The sequence below is a fragment of the Phaenicophaeus curvirostris genome, chromosome 21 (genome assembly GCF_032191515.1).
Source record: "Phaenicophaeus curvirostris isolate KB17595 chromosome 21, BPBGC_Pcur_1.0, whole genome shotgun sequence".
Lineage (NCBI taxonomy): Eukaryota > Metazoa > Chordata > Aves > Cuculiformes > Cuculidae > Phaenicophaeus > Phaenicophaeus curvirostris.
Genome location: NC_091412.1, coordinates 10,728,266 through 10,744,101, shown reverse-complemented (window position 1 = coordinate 10,744,101; position 15,836 = coordinate 10,728,266). Strand labels below are relative to the sequence as shown.

Here is a 15,836-nt window from a genome sequence, read left to right as displayed (position 1 = left end):
CTTTTCTGGCTTGCAAATACAGCAGCGAATGCTTCTCTAACCCATCCTTTCCACTTTGCTGAGGGACTGTATGAGCTTGGCGCCAGCATGCGTGAGTAACTCCCCAGAATCTGCTCACGGCGAGATGTTTCATTGCAAACTGAGACTATGGGCACTGGCACTACTGACTACAAGTTACTTTCAGCGTTTCCAAGTAAGCAAACAGCTGTCCTGGATCAGGCTAGCTACATGTCCAGTTAGCCCAGCATCCTTGCTCTCCCAGTAGCCAGTAACAAATGGCTGGGGGAAAAAACAGCCACGAATGACTAGGAACAAAGAAAACCAACTGACCAGCTGCTGGGTCTGCCTCTACATCCAAGCTTTTTTAGCTCCAATGGAGCTGCCTTCCACTAATTTGGGTTGGTTTTTCCCCTAAGATCTATTTATCTTTCATCTTCTGCAGTATCTGCTTACAATGAGATTTACAATTTCATTCTTATAAAAAATATGCTCTCTTGATTTCAACGTGCACTATTGGGTGCTCTCTGAGTCTTCTACTGCAAGAAACAATGAGACCCCTCTGCCCCTTTCCCTTCTCCAGATCATTTATCATGCTGTAAGTTCCCGCAACGTTCTGTTAATTTGTCTTTTTTACCAAGAGTCTTTGGCTTTTTACCTTCTCTCATTTGGGTCAAAAACTTTTAAGTTAGTTATGGTAACCTCTTGTTAACTAGTAACTATCACTGCATAGAACCACTTGTGAACATCTTCCCCTTAACTACTTCAAACAATAACAGAATCCTGCTTCCACTTTACAAGTCTCTCCATTAAATCTTGGACATAAATCCACAAAAACCCACTGCATTAACCGTGCCTCCAAGACAGAAGAAATCCCCTCATGCAACCCACAGCAAAGCTGTGGGCAGGGAGCATTTCCCTCTCTGCCCTGTGCTTTACCCGCTGTTCCGTCCTCATCACAGGGAGCAGCTTTGTTTCGGAAGGCAGGGTTAAAAAATGAGAGCAATTCAGTGGCAGCAGCAGAAAATGGGAGCAGAGCACTTTAAGAGAGCCCTGGGAAGCTGTAACCTGAAGCCTGCCAAAGGCTGGGCTGGGGGAAGCAGCAAAAAGCAGATGTGGCTGCACCAAGCTCACACTGTCCCCAACTCACACCGTCCAGACGCAGCGGCCAAGAGGAGCCTGAGGTAAGGGGCAGCTTGTCCTGCTCACTGCAGCAGTCAGGGGAGCAGAAGGCAGGGGCTGAGGCTGGGGAGCAGTCAGAGGACTGGGGGAATGGGAAGACCTGTTCTTCAGCAGGTGTTAAAGGGTGTGACTCCCATCAAATGAGGGATCACACCAAGGGTTGGGAGCCACCAGCATCCTCCGGCATCTCTTTGCCTCTGAACCGTGCTTGGGAACTGGGGTGGGTTTCTGACCTTCCAGCATCTGTGTTGCAGCTGAGAACATGCTTTTTCTTTGTGACGGTAACGATTTTGGTGATAACCGAACCTCCTAGAGTTAGTGGTTGCAAGATGCTGCAGAAGGAGTTAGTGCTGTGGGGAGGAGCAATGACAGCAACTCGTGGGTGATGTTTCATAGCACCCCTAAAATCAGAAGCATTATAAATGATGTGAGATTTGTGCCGCTATAGATGGAAAGCAAACTATGTCCTTTGCACCTGCAGGCCTTCGCAAATAGACAACTCCCAACACAAAGCTCCTTCTCAGCTCATTTCTCAAAGTCTTCTTCTTGCACCTTCCTGACTGTAACATCACACGTTGCACACTGTTGCTTCTTTGCTCCTCTTTAAAGGCAGCCACAGATTTCAATATCATGCCTGAAACCATCCCACCTCTGCTCCAACCAAATTCTTTTCTCTGCATTTTTGGCTGTATGCTGACAGACAGGCAAATAGAATCCAGATGTTCAGGCCAATTCAAACGCAAAAGGCTTTGTCTTTCTAAAATGGAAATAGCTTTCTGGCAAAGTTTGGGAAATATGAAGCTGGTGACAGTACTGGCAAAAACAATGTGAATCTGCAAAACCAATCTCCGCTCCCATGCTCCCCGGAGCTTAGTGTAGTTGGAAGCAGAGGTTGAGATGATTGCATTTCAGAGAAAAGGTTATGCTCTATGGAAAACCTTCATCTCTAAACTAGACCGAGCCAAACCTCTTCCACTCAGCATGCAAGAATACTGCTTGGTACTCACAAAGCCCTTGCTAAGACCTGTTTAGGTTAGACTCGTGCAGGGCTTCTGTCATCTCTCTTTCCACGTGGTCCCTATTTTTTGTAAAGCTGCAATGATATGAGCAATCCCAACATCACATCTACTATCACACCACCAAACACATTCGTTTGTTCCTGTATAGTAAATCCTTTCGATACACCAATTCTGCACCAAAATGCTCTAGTGAAGGCGGGGAGGCCCTGGCCTGGGTTTTCCAGAGCAGGGGTGGCTGCCCCATCCCTGGAGGTGTTCAAGGCCAGGTTGGATGGGGCTTGAAGCAAACAGATCCAGTGGGAGGTGGCCCTGCCTGTGACAGGGGGTTGGAACTGGATGGGCTTTAGGGTCCCTTCCAACTAAAACCATTCTATCATTCTGTGATTCTATGCGTCATCTCTGCGACAGCTAGGAGAGTGGCAGGTCATGGGATGCAAACGCACAGGGAAATGAGGGTACGCTTCTGTGTTACACCGTCTAAATATAGATGAAAACTTAAACCCTCCACTGTGACACCTTTTTCTCCAAGGCAGAACTACTTCCAGCAGAAAAGGGTTTTAGCAAGAAAGGGAAATGGTGAACTGCCTTTCACTGAAGTAAAACCTCTGCCTGAACACACTGGGTCCTGAACTGGAGCTGTTGTAGCCACGTGGCTTTTAAGTCGTATTTCTACCAGCAGGCGTGCTTTCTTTACAGCTGAAGTTAATCTGAAACACATGTTCTTTCTCCAGCTTCACTGGGTGCCTGGATCACGGGGGTTAGTTAAATACAGCCCTCTTCCTTTAATTTCTGGGAATCTATATAAACATTGCTTCAGACCAGCCTTGGTGGCGTCTGCTCACAGGGCCATGACACAGCTCCTATTTACCCACAGCAAAACACTCTGGTTTACATGCTGCCATTTGGACCAGTTAGATCTGTCTGGAAGGCATACACATACCAATACCAGAGTGATTAAAAGTGAATTCCACAGAAGGAAGAAGCTTAGCAGCTTGAAGGAATTTGGTACTTTTCTCCCACTTCCATGAAAAATGCTGAATAAGCCAAGCTGTCTTTCACCTCTTCTCTAGACCTGCCCCAGCATTAGGTATCTACTCCCAACTGCTCTTCTTCCTGTCTTTTAAGAAAGCTCTTCTACTTTTACTTTATCAAATTGCAAATGAGAAGCAAAGGATTCATACAGGCCGCACAGCGTTCCAGACACAAGAAACGTGACTAACTACTGCCTCAAGCAGGTAACTGGCAGAGCAGTAACCAGTTTTGTCTTTTGCCCCGTTCAACAAAATGTATTCGTGACCTTTTCTAAATGCTGAAGTATTGAATTTTGGAAGTTTAAAATGCTGAAGACATGACTTAATGCTCTTCTGGACCTTGGCACTCAGTAACTGCCATCATCAGCATGGTTTGGGCCACACACATCTGCTTTTGCGCTCAGGCACACCCAGATGTGTGCTTGCCCAGTGTCGAAGTCATTGGGGTCAGGCTGGCTGAACGCTTCAAGCTGCAGAAGAAGAAAACACAGCTGAGATCAGGTGTGTGTTTCACAATCGGAAAGGACAAGCGGCACGTGTCATTGCAGCTCCTGTCACAACCGGGTACAGTAGTGGCAGAGATGTATTCACTCGGTTGCTCAAACTACCTCGGTCATGTTCTTACTCCAGGTTCAGGCATGCAGATTCCAGTGGTTCTCCTTTTCCTGGGTCTCTTAACTGTCCCAAGCAGATCCCAGAACTCGGCTGCTGAGCAGGTGAGTAGGAGACAACAGCAGAGAGTGAGGGAGAGATACTTGGAGCAGGTAATTTAATCTTAGAGTATCTTATGGAAGGATTAAGCACTACCCTCCTAAGTTACTAGGATTTTATTTAGCAACATAATGAGACTAACTCCTGCTTTACCTAGATAAAACCATACTAGTTACATCAGGGGATGACTGGGAGGCAGGAACAGTGGATTCCAATCTAAGTGCTGCCTTCAGCTTTACTGGGATGCTTTAAAGTAAAGTCACTGTTCCTACACTCTATCAGCAAGATTAAGCCAGCATTTTTGTGCATCACAGGGGAGTATCTGTGATTGCTTGCCTTTGAAATGTTTATCCCAGCTGTACCCGCCCTTGTAAACTGCACAACTAACCAAAGTGCTCCCTGTACCTGCTAGAACCCTGCAACTGCTGATGGAGCAAACGCTGGTGAGGCCGAAGAGGAAGATCCATTCTATAAGAGCCCTATAAACAAGCTGGCAGCTGCAGTCTCCAACTTTGGCTATGACCTGTACCGTCAGCAATCCAGCCGCACAGCCACTGCCAACGTGCTACTGTCTCCTTTCAGCCTGGCTACCGCGCTTTCTGGTCTCTCGCTTGGTGAGTTCCAGTCCCTTTTCCTCATGTGCTGCTTGGTTTGCCAGGTCTCCCCTCACACCATTGTCCTTATCATTGGCAGGGGCCGGAGAACGAACAGAAGATGTGATTTCTCGTGCCCTCTTCTATGATCTGCTTAACAAAGCTGAGGTTCACAACACTTACCAAGACCTACTGACCAGCGTGACTGGACCAGAGAAGAGCATGAAAAGTGCCTCCCGTATCATCTTGGAGAAAAGTAAAAGCTCTTCTTCCCCTTTATCAAAATGTACCTACACACTTGCAGCAAGTAGAACGCACTGAGTAACAGCAGACTAACGGCTTTGGCTCTGACATACAGCTGAGCCAGGACACAAACAGTGCATGGAATGCTGTTGCAGCTCCAGAAAAAGCCTGGGAAGTTTTTGTGCACATAAATAAAAGACCAGACATGAGTGTACACAAAGACACTGGTGACAGAGCAGCTAACGCGCCAAAGACCTAGAAGAAGCTTGCTGAGAATTTTGCCTTCGCTCAAGGTTTCCTGGCAGGTGTTGCTAGCTTCCAGGAATCACTAATCACATTTTCTACTTGTGATAGCATTCAGATATCATCCTTTGTTTAATTCCTTGCAGAACTACTTAAAACGTCTGCTTTCAGCATGCAACAAACATCTGCTGAGAAAGCTAAGGGCTATCTTTTGGAACCTACTGGTTCCAGGAATCCAATAGATTGAGTAAGCTGTGCTCATAAAGCAAGCTGGAGAAAGAAGACAGACTGATGTAGGAATAGCTGTGTCTAAGCCTTCTGTTCTTATCTCCCTTCTTTACTTTTCAGGAGGGAGTTATCCCATACACCAGCACGGGTGTTATTAGGATTTGGATCGGTTTCCTCCACGTGCCTTCCATCTCTCTTCTTCAAAGCAGGTTTCTGTGTACACACAGCCACGACGTTTTATGAGAGAACTCCTATTGGGCTTTGGATTGTAATTTGCTGCCTTGAAATTGTTTGGATGAGCGAGCTAGCTGCAATATTGATCTCTTCTTTCCCCAGGACTGAGGGTGAAGCCTGGTTTTCACAGCCAGCTAGAGAAGTCCTACAAGATGCGTTTGAGGGCGCTAAGCGGCAATACCCAATTAGACCTCCAAGAAATCAACAACTGGGTACGGCAGCAGACAAAGGGGAGGATTATGCGCTTTATGAAGGACATGCCCACGGATGTCAGTATTCTCCTTGCTGGGGCTGCTTTCTTTAAGGGTAAGAATGCTGTGTGCTGGGCCTATAAGCCCATGGTAGAAGAGATGTGAGGGAACGCCCTCCCTTCAGCAGAGCAAACAGGCTGCCAAGGAGACAAAGTGTAAGAAAGTGTTTGAGAATGTTTAGTAAAGTAGAAAAAAATGCATGCTACCTGAACAGAAATAGTCCTCGAGGGAGTAATTATTACTCCTGGGAAGCTGAACCTTGTCCTGTTTGCAGCAAGAAACTAGAAAAGAAAGTTTAAGCTCACAATACTTCATGGCAAGAGACAGAATGTTGCAATTTAGGGAAGGCTCAGCTACCAAGCCTTTTTACCGCTGCAGAGGGAATGGATGGAGATGTAGAGAGCTGTTCTAGAACATGCTGTCAGCCAGTGTCCCAGAGAATTATTGCTTGGAAACAAGGAGCAAAATAAAGGGTGGGGAGGGAAAGCACTTCATATGCATTGACACAATTGTTACCCTCTAAAATAGTTTTGTAATTACACAAGTAGATATTAACTCCCCAATAGCTGCTCCACCCATACACTGGCTTTGTTTTTTATTTCCCATTTAGCCAATCCTAAGATGGAAAGGAGGGGCCAAAGTAAATCAGGTCCAAGCTGCCTACTTCTACTTCTATAATCATTCAACTCTTACAGCACAAATACTGTATCTATAAAGCACAGGATCACTCAGCCACAGACACAATTTCGGTTTCATATGCTATTATTCCAGAAAATCTTCCATTTTATCTTTTAAAAAAATAGGAACATGGAAAACCAAGTTTGATACCAAGAAGACAGCCCTGAAGGACTTCCATCTGGATGAGGACAGAACAGTAAAGGTGTCCATGATGTCAGACCCCAAAGCCATTCTGCGATACGGTTTTGACTCAGAACTCAACTGCAAGGTCAGAGAGCAAATATTGCACAAGATCATCTACACCGACTGAGCAACAGGCTTAGCTACACTCACCAGTTAACCCATTACAGAGCACAGCCTTGTTCTTCCCATCAGGCTACTTTTGCAATCCCTATTTTGAAAGGCAATATGTTGATTCTTAGAATATCCTGTATCTACACTGGCTATCTGACACGCACTCACAAAACCATAGAATCACAGGATGGTTTGGGTTGCAAGGGATCTTAAAAGCCATCCAGACTCACCCACCTGCCAAGGGCAGGGACATCTCTGGATCAGGGCCTCCCCACCCTCACAGCAAAATATTTCTTCCTAAGATCTCATCTCAATCTCCCATCTTGCAGCTGAAAACCACTCCCCCTCATCCTATCCCTGATCAAAAGCCCCTCCTGCAGCTTTCCTGGAGCCCCTTTCAGTACTGGAAGCTGCTCTAAGGTGTCTCTGGGGTGAACAACCCCAATTCTCTCAGCCTGTCCTCAATACAGGAGGTGCTCTAGCCCTTGAACCATCTCTGTGACCTCCTTTGGACTCGCTCCAACAGATCCATGTCCTCCCTGTGCTGAGAACTCCAGCTCTGAATGCAGGGCTCCAGTCCAGAATTCAAGTAACACACAGGTCCTGCTAGCCTGTATCGCCTGACCTAAAGTTGAGCAAGAAGGATAGGCACACTCCTCACTTTTCCATCACTACGTCTTCCAACAAATCTTTCACTGTAGCCTGAGCTCAAAGATGTTCCAGCTGAGAATCCCTCAAAGCAATACTGCAGGGCATTACAGGATTCAACAGGTGCAAGAGAGCACTTGCCATGTAGCAGCAGAAAGAGCATGGCAAGAGTAGATGTAAGCCTGGGTGCCAGAGGGATTAGGAAGCACCACGTCCAATAAAAGCAAACAGGGAAGAAGAAAAAACGTTAACTGGAAGGCTGACCAGGTGGTCAAGATTTAGGCTTGTGTCTGGTATGGGGTGGGTAAAACTGTTTATTATTGATATGACCCTTTCTTACTTATAACTGGCCTTCCAGATCGCCCAGCTGCCACTGACAGAGGGAATCAGTGCCATGTTCTTCCTACCTACGAAGGTGACCCAGAATATGAGTTTGATTGAGGAAAGCCTTACTTCTGAGTTTGTCCACGATGTAGACAAGGAGCTGAAAACAGTCCACGCTGTGCTAAGTTTGCCCAAACTCAAGCTGAACTATGAAGAGGCCCTTGGCAACACTGTAAAAGAGACAAGTACGTACATCACACATCCTCTACAGATTGCCAGGGCTCAAAATAGTGGGCAAGTGGCTTCCTACTCTAAAAAGAATGTGAAGCTGGTGGGTTATTAGTTAGGCCCCACTGTCAGTCTGTAGAGGTTTCACCAGCAGCTAAACCACCTTGGTTCAGGACTCCTCAACCTATTGTTGATCTTTCCACCAAATTCATACAACGTTTGAGGCTGAGAGGGAGAAGCTGGGTACAAATAGATGTAAGCTGCTTCTCTGCCTTACCCCCAGTAAGCTCTGCCAGAGCAGCCACGTGTCCTCCTTGGTCACAGCATTAGCAGTACTGCTCCCCGACCTGCCGCCTCTACTAATTGAAATTGTCTTTCTGCTAATGAAATTGTCTTTCTTTCCTCCAGGGCTCCAGTCACTTTTCGCATCACCTGATTTTACCAAGATTTCTGCGAAACCAATTAAGCTCTCTCATGTGCAACACAAGGCAGTTCTGGAGCTTAGTGAAGATGGGGAAAGATCCACACCAAATCCTGTGGTGAATGCTGCTCGCCTGACCTTCCCCATAGAATATCACGTGGACAGACCTTTCCTTCTTGTACTGCGAGATGATACCACTGGAACCCTCCTCTTTATTGGCAAGATCCTGGATCCCAGGAGTGTTTAGATCCCTTCACAATAACCTGCAAGGGTAGGGCCCAAATAGAAAGGGTGGTATTGGGAAGGATACTGGCTCCCTGCTCTGCTGCTCAAAGACACAACTTGCAAGTCTTATGCCTTCATGCTGCAATAAAAGAGCTTTTGCTATTAATCTCAGCAAGCCCCAGTATTGTCCCTTGAAAGATTGTCTGCCTACATCACATGCCTTCACACTCCCATTTTCCCCAGATGAGCCACAGTGCAGTTCTGTGTCCTATATACAAGCATCATCTGGTGATATCTCTATCCTGTCTTCCACCCTGACACCAACTGTTCACACCAAATCCCTCACCACTAACAGGTCTGTGCGGGTAGCCCTCCATGTTTTGCAATGCCCCCTCTCACAGCTTTTAAGTTTGCAGTTCCCATCCTGCTGCCTCACTCATTCCAAAAATTTATATGTTTCACACTGGCAAGAAAAATGTTTTATCATATTAGAAATAAAGGGTAGTGTGGTTTGGATGACTGCAAGTTCATAACCAATAGGGTACCACACACAGGAGATTCACAGCTCTAAAAACAGGCAAAAACAGAAGCATCTCAAACATTTGCTTCAAACCTCCATGCAGAAATTATACAGCATCTATTCCCACCATACCACACACAGACCCCTCATGTTAGAACTGGTCATTTTATTTACAACAGTCTCACTAAAGAGCATCAAGATTTCATTCAAGTTGTTGTTACACATGATTTTCCAGCTTGTACTACTTGACTACCTTACCACATGAAACTTAGCTTTGATGAAACATCACACTGTAACTTCGTTTGACAGGGAAATTAAGTCCTCTGAAGGGCGCTTCTGGGAAGCTCTAACAGACAGGCCTTCATCTCTTGTAGTTCCTGGATCTGAGTACTCTGAGGACCACAGTGCACTGACAAAATCTCCTCTGCTCTCTGAATTGTGTTCAGAGCTTTAGAAACCACACATCTGAAATAGGAAGAGAGTAAGAACGGAGTATGCAAAATACTGAATTCAGCTCCTTGACTTGCACAACCCTTAACCCCTCCCCAACAAAAACTTAAGCCTGTTAATGGGCAGAAAGCAGAGAAACTGGCCTAGAGAGTCATGAGGTGTAAGTGAACCCCAATGTGGTTAACGAACTTGCACTTGTACCTGCGCCAGACTGGCCAGGCTCCTGCAAGGTGCTGAGGGCCATGATATCCAACCCAAACCATTCTATGATATCATGTCAGACACACAAGAGCAGTGCAGGGAAGGGACAGATAATGAAAGCAAATTTACCCATTGAAGAGAATTTGTGCCAGCTTGAAAAGTTCATGACCTATTTCTACACTTGACGGCCCATGATGCATTTCGACGATCTCAATACTCCTCTCCAGGTGTCTGGCTGCTTCCTGCCATCTCCCTGATGGAAAATAAACACACCAAACCAAAAGAAATGAGTCATGAATAAATACCTGCTAGAGCTACTGCCTTCTGAAGAATATGACAGTGTTATGTGAAATGTGATGAACTCTGCACAGCGTTCCTGGGAGACTGCTGGCCTCAGAACCAGGAGACGGAATCTACAAGAACATGGGATCATATTATTGATCACTGGCTGCTGGGAACATGGTTCTGGCTGACATGGTCTTTCTGAGAGCCCTGCTGTCAAAATTAGAGAGAGGTAGTAGGAAAAAAGTGAAAGCGGTAGTCTGAGAAAAGGCCAGCCACGTTAAATTCAGAAAACTAAAGATAATGAAAAGACAATGCCATACCCAGAGTAGCATAGACCTGTGCCAGATGATCCTCCATCTCTCCCATCAGCAAATGCTCTGGAGACAAGAAGTTGCCAGCATCCCTCTGACACTTCACGAGCAATTTGATAGCCTGATCTATAACAAAAGAGAGTATAAAATTCATCCTACTGGCCAATCTCCAGCTTTCCATGATCCATGAAATAAAATCAGTCCAATTCCATCTTTGCATCTTACACAGATTTGGATTTGCTTAGGATTCAAGATCGCCTTCATGTGCAACCCTGCTTATTCTAACACAGTGCTGGCCCGACTTGCTCCAGGACAGCAAGGCCTGGGAATGCCTAACTAAAAGAACTCCTATGGAATAATGTGTGACTTGGACTAACACCCGGATCAGGGGTATAAAAAACCTCAAGCTCAAGTCCCCAGGGAAGCCAGGCTGCATGCCAGAAGACCCCAACCACATACACAACAGTGCCATCTCATGGCTGGTCCTACATCTTCCGAAACTACTCATTAGCTACTGACCTTAAAGTAGAAAGCTGAGCCTTACCAGCCTTCCTGTCTCTTAGCAGTTCTAATGCTTTCTTGATTTGTTCCTGAAGGTCCTGTAAACGGTGCGACAGGCTCTCTCTGTTGACGGAGATTGCACAAGCTTCATTTGAACAACAAAGCATGTCTTCTCCCTGTGGAAATCACCTGAGCGATCATTCCTGCTCATGTTCAACTCAAAGCTTACTTTGCATCTCTGTTACCTCTGTATCTATTACAGAGATGCTAAATTGTTTCTCAATTGCATTCATTAAACAAAGTAACTTGCCTGTAAATTGCTATTAGCTTATTCGATTTTATGAGGAACTTCCATGAATAGCTCTGGCAATGGGAGCTATAGATTAGGCCTCTGCAGGGCCACGCTGTATGCAACTTTCATACAATATGCAGACTACGTTGACTTCTCTTCGTCTAACCCACACTACACACTGTTTTCATTTACATCCTGTGAAGCACAGACAGCGTCACACTATGTACAGCCCCTGCACTGACACCTCCTGTTCTAGACCCCGAGCCTCCATTTTCTTTCCTAAATATCTCCATTGCCATAGTCCACAGCCCTGATATTCTAAAGTTCCTTCAGCAAGTTGAAAGGGATTTTAACTTGCTGTTAAAGGCATTAAAAGGTGTTAAAAGCACCTCCCATATGAGGACAGGCTGAGAGCTGGACTTGTTCAGCCTGGAGAGAAGGCAGCTCTGGGAAAACCTTAAAGCAGCTTCCAGTACTTAAAGGGGCTCCAGGAAACCCCTTTATCAGAGAGTGCAGGAATAGGACAAGGGGAAACGGTTTTAAGCTGCAAAAGGGGAGACTGAGGTGAGATCTTAGGAAGAAATGTTTTCCTGTAAGGGTGGGGAGGCCCTGGCCCGGGTTTCCCAGAGAAGCTGTGGCTGCCCCATCCCTGGAGGTGTTCAAGGCCAGGCTGGATGGGGCTTGGAGCCCCTGATCCAGTGGGAGGTGTCCCTGCCCATGGCAGGAGGTGGAACTGAATGGGCTTTAAGGTCTCTTCTGACCCAAGCCATTCTGTGATTCTATAATTATTTACTCTATAAAGCCAGAAGACACACAAGAACACTACAAGAAAGCTGCTAAGAACAGCGAGATACTGTTTTGACTCTACAGGGGCTCTTGCTTTCTGAGCAGAGGTCATGGACTGAGGTTTTTAACTCTTGACTTTCCCAGAGACCCAAGCATTACATAGTCCAATAAGGTTATACAATCATAACTACAGAAGAACTACCTGCAGTGAAGCCCGGCAGCTAGGACAGCAGAATGAGTTTCTCCTGGACACCACACTTTTGACATCAGACTGTAACTCATCGAGGCAGGCCTGACAGCGACACTCAAAGAAATACTGACTGAGAAGGTGTCGTCTCTCAGCAACCTTCATCCTACAGTGGTGCGGCCCTGCAAAGGGATGGCAAGGATAGAAATTGCTGAACAGATTCAGTCCATAACATCAGACCAAATCTATTGTTGTTACAATTGAGACTAAATAAATCACCTTTTGGAGAGAACATAACTGGAGACAGAAAACCTAACAGTGGGCTAAGCTGATCAAGGCTTATGCATAAACAATGACTCTAGAAACATTATACTGGGAATTATGATATTAATAGTAATCCGGTAGCATGCCAAGTAGAGGTGAAAGAATGTCTGTGCAAACAGAGAGTTAATATTTACCATAGCAGTGGAAAATCTCTTGGCCGCTTGGGATTGGCTGCGATGCCCTGACAGTGGCAGCTGTCCCATTAAATGACACGCTGATATTTGGACAGCATGAATGGTTCAGAAGGCTGAGGACAGGAAAGAAGGCTGTCGCCAGGCGCACAGGCTTCTTATTTACAACTGCACCATCTCCGGACTCTAAAGACAGAGGAGAATCAAGTAGGTTGAGAATGAATGTTCAGTAACTCACGCAACTTATGCAATGGGCACTGTGACCAATTGCAGATAGAAGTAGACCGGCTGCTGGTACACTGCTGCAATAAATAATAGCTAGATACCCTGTACATGTGCATCAGAGAACAGGCAAGCACAGGATGGGCCATTAAACTTAAGGCAAGCCATTTACATCTGCAATGGGAGCTTTTCACAACAGATAATTCACTCTCTCCACTTTACACAAGCTAGATTAGCAAAGACAACAGGGAAGGGCTTAAGATTTTATCTTACCCAATTCCTGCATCACAGTGATTGCCTGTGCATTACACTGCAGCTGCAGCACATGCCTCAGCATTGCTTCTGCCATAATCATCAGCCCTGGAGACAGTTCATCAGATGTTTTCTCATGTGCCTTTTGTTTGGACTGCTTCTCAGATGATTCCTGATTCAAAACAGCAGCCTCGAGACCAGCTTCTTGCAGCTGTTTGCATATAGCTACAACACTCAGCACGCAAAGGAACTTATGTTCAGGGCTGTGCTTCTCAGCGTGTGGCAAAAGGTTGAACACAGCTTGGTAAGAGCTCTGGTACTGACCGCTGTCGTTACAACCCGGGATACCTCTGCTACCGGCTCTCGTATCTGGTGCCTCACCGAGATGTTTGCATCTCACCTCAGGGTTGTGAAGGTCCTCGTCACCACCGTGGGACCATTCCACCAGCCTGCTAACCTCTGCAAATCCCGCCAGCAGGACAGTCCTCAAGGCAACGTGGCAGAAGACGCCTAAAGTGAGAAGCAGTGCTCCCAGGGAGCACTCTGTCTGGTGGTACTGCTCCCACGCCACGTCTGCACAGTCCTGGCTGCAGTACTTCGCGTAACTGCACCCGCGGCAAGGCACCGAGGCCAAGAGCTGCCTCAGACAACGGTGGCAATAAAGATCTGCGTTAGTGACTTGAATATCCAGTGCTGTTTCACTGCTGTCCGGCAGGAGAAGGCTCTCCCCTGGGCAGAGCACGCTTACAAAGGCCTCCTCTTTCAACAGGCTCTGTCCTGGCAGGATGTCCTGAGAGGCCACCAAGTGACGTCCTCTCTCTGTATTGAATCTCAAGCTCAAAGACGAAGATACACCTGAAACACTGTCATTCTCTTCCCAGATCTCCGATTGCCTTTGAACGTCACCACATGCTTCTGGTGCAGGCTCTGGACAGTTCTCTTTCTCGTGTATTTTAATCTTCAGTTGACGTAACTTTTTCAGCAGTGTTTGCTGTGTAGGACTAGCTATGATCCCATCCACAGTGATCTTCTTCTCCACCGCACCGAGGACGTCTGCTGCATCCCGTAACCTCCCCAAACACAGCAGGCATTCAGCTTTACGCAGCAAGACCTTGGGCAGCAGCCTATCTGGATAGCCATGACTTTCAGCCCTGGCGATATCTTCTAGGCAAACCTAAAAACAAAGACAAGGCCTTTCAGATGTACTTAAAAACCAGCTGAGACTCATCTTCTTTTATCCCTTTCAATACGAATATTGAAATATTTTAATAAGAGCATGTTAATCAGCCAATTCCACGAGCGCAGTCAATCTGTCAGCAAAGTAAAGCCTCCTGATATAGAACAAGACGGAAAGCAGGAAACTTGTAGGAAGTTTAAGTAGTGATGGATGCTTTAAGCACTGCTTTGGGACCTATAGCGACTTGTTCCAACAACCCAACAGTTGTTATTGCAGGGTCTGCAGGAGCACTCACTCAAACCCTGAATGCAAACATTGTATGGTAACACCTTGGACGCTGCCTGGGGTCTTCCTGGGCTCAACCCACTCTCCTGACACACAGGAGGCCTCAGGGTGTGCAGAGGTGGCAGCCAGGAGCTCAGGGAGGTGGGGTGGGTGGTCTGTGGGTCCCAGAAACACTTACCTCAAAGTACCCAAGGTGGAAAAGAGCAGCAGAACGGTTGGCGAAGCAGATAGAGATCTCAGGGGTACCGGGGAGCTCGTGAGAGGCTGCCTGCGGAGATCAGAGAGCTGCTGCCTCAGGAGGGGACCCTCAGTGGGACTCTCTTGGGGTGACTGTGAAGGATCCGCCTCCCAAGGAGCCCCTCTTGGCAGAAATCCCTCAAGCTCAGCCTGCCAAACTAATCACTGAGATCTCTCCCCGGGACACCCTCATGCTGTGCCTGACAAGACCCCTTTCTTGGTCCCCCACATCTACCCAGGATCCCCTCGCACTAGGCCCTCTAGACCCCACACCAGGACCTCTCTCCTTCCAGAAATGTCCCCACACCAGGCTCCCCCCTCTTTCCCGGGATCCCCCTTCCTTTAGGGAAGCTCTCTTTCCCAGAATCTCCCAACTCCCTGAGAGCCCCCTCTCCCCAGGTCCCCCCTCCCTAGGACACTCTTCTCCTCCCCAGCATCCCATCCTCCCTCCTTCAGGAAAGCCCTCTTTCCCAAAATCCCTCCCTCACAATCCCCTCCTCCCCAAGGAGCCCCCCTCCTTCAGAGAAGCCTCTTTCCTCGGACTCCCCCTCCCCTCCCCGGGTTTCCCCTTCCCGCCCCTGCCCCCCCTTCCTCCCCGGGATCCCCCCACTCCCTCAGGGAAGCTCTCTTTCCCGGGATCTCCCTCTCCTCCTTCCCGGGATACCCACCCCCCGCACCTGCGAGTACCGTATGGCCGCAGCGCGGTACCGGCGGCGGCCGAAGAGCCGGTTCCCCTCCTCGCGGCAGCCCCGGGCGACCCGCGGCTCCTTACCCGCCGTCTCGCTCTGGCTCATCCTCCACAGAGCCGCCCGCTCCGCCTCGGGCCTGCGGGACACGGCGTCAGCTCCGCTACGGGCCCCTCGCCTTCCCTCCCCTTTCCCTCCCTTCCCCCGCCGCTCACCGGAGGAGCCCGCAGCCCAGTCGCACCGCGTCCCGCAGCGGCGCCGCCGCCAGCCGGTCCCGCTCGGCCGGGTCCAGCGCATCCCAGCCCCGCGCGGCGCGGAGCCGCCACCCCCGGGCGGGCAGCGCCATGGCCGCCGCGGCCCTCAGGGGACCCGCGGCCTGAGGGAAGGGGGAGGGTCGCGCGGCCATGACGTCATCGCGCGCCGGAAGGAAGCGGCTCGG

At 48.0% G+C, this 15,836-nt stretch overlaps 2 protein-coding genes across 3 annotated transcripts; one reads left to right on the top strand and one right to left on the bottom strand.

The window, feature by feature from the left end:
• The first annotated feature begins 1,050 nt into the window (after nucleotides 1-1,050).
• Nucleotides 1,051-8,716, top strand: SERPINF1 (serpin family F member 1). Its single transcript, XM_069874348.1, has 8 exons — nucleotides 1,051-1,181; nucleotides 3,860-3,945; nucleotides 4,353-4,554; nucleotides 4,634-4,789; nucleotides 5,584-5,787; nucleotides 6,536-6,678; nucleotides 7,711-7,921; nucleotides 8,313-8,716. The coding sequence occupies exons 2-8, from the start codon at nucleotides 3,868-3,870 to the stop codon at nucleotides 8,570-8,572; spliced, it is 1,254 nt and encodes a 417-aa protein (XP_069730449.1). The 5' UTR covers nucleotides 1,051-1,181; nucleotides 3,860-3,867; the 3' UTR covers nucleotides 8,573-8,716.
• A 500-nt stretch (nucleotides 8,717-9,216) lies between these two features.
• On the bottom strand, nucleotides 9,217-15,743 carry SMYD4 (SET and MYND domain containing 4). Of its 2 annotated transcripts, none has more exons than XM_069874347.1 (10): nucleotides 15,613-15,743; nucleotides 15,389-15,536; nucleotides 14,653-14,742; nucleotides 13,034-14,186; nucleotides 12,542-12,724; nucleotides 12,099-12,265; nucleotides 10,862-10,994; nucleotides 10,327-10,443; nucleotides 9,851-9,974; nucleotides 9,217-9,535 (listed from the first exon to the last, which is right to left on the bottom strand). In XM_069874347.1, exons 1-10 carry the CDS (start codon nucleotides 15,741-15,743, stop codon nucleotides 9,385-9,387), a joined length of 2,397 nt encoding a protein of 798 aa, XP_069730448.1. In that variant the 3' UTR covers nucleotides 9,217-9,384. The 2 variants fall into 2 exon arrangements, 1 of the variants encoding a protein (XP_069730448.1); XR_011338952.1 differs by having other exon boundaries at nucleotides 9,395-9,535; nucleotides 10,837-10,994.
• Nucleotides 15,744-15,836: the final 93 nt, after the last annotated feature.

Coding starts and splice junctions, on each gene's coding strand:
- SERPINF1 (XM_069874348.1), top strand. CDS start 3,868: ATGCAGATTCCAGTGGTTCTCCTTTTCCTGGGTCTCTTAACTGTCCCA. Junction 5,788..6,535: donor TGGGGCTGCTTTCTTTAAGG/GTAAGAATGCTG, acceptor TTAAAAAAATAG/GAACATGGAAAACCAAGTTT. Junction 7,922..8,312: donor CAACACTGTAAAAGAGACAA/GTACGTACATCA, acceptor TCTTTCCTCCAG/GGCTCCAGTCACTTTTCGCA.
- SMYD4 (XM_069874347.1), bottom strand. CDS start 15,743: ATGGCGCTGCCCGCCCGGGGGTGGCGGCTCCGCGCCGCGCGGGGCTGG. Junction 15,537..15,612: donor CTGGGCTGCGGGCTCCTCCG/GTGAGCGGCGGG, acceptor CGTGTCCCGCAG/GCCCGAGGCGGAGCGGGCGG. Junction 14,187..14,652: donor TCCACCTTGGGTACTTTGAG/GTAAGTGTTTCT, acceptor CTTTGTTTTTAG/GTTTGCCTAGAAGATATCGC.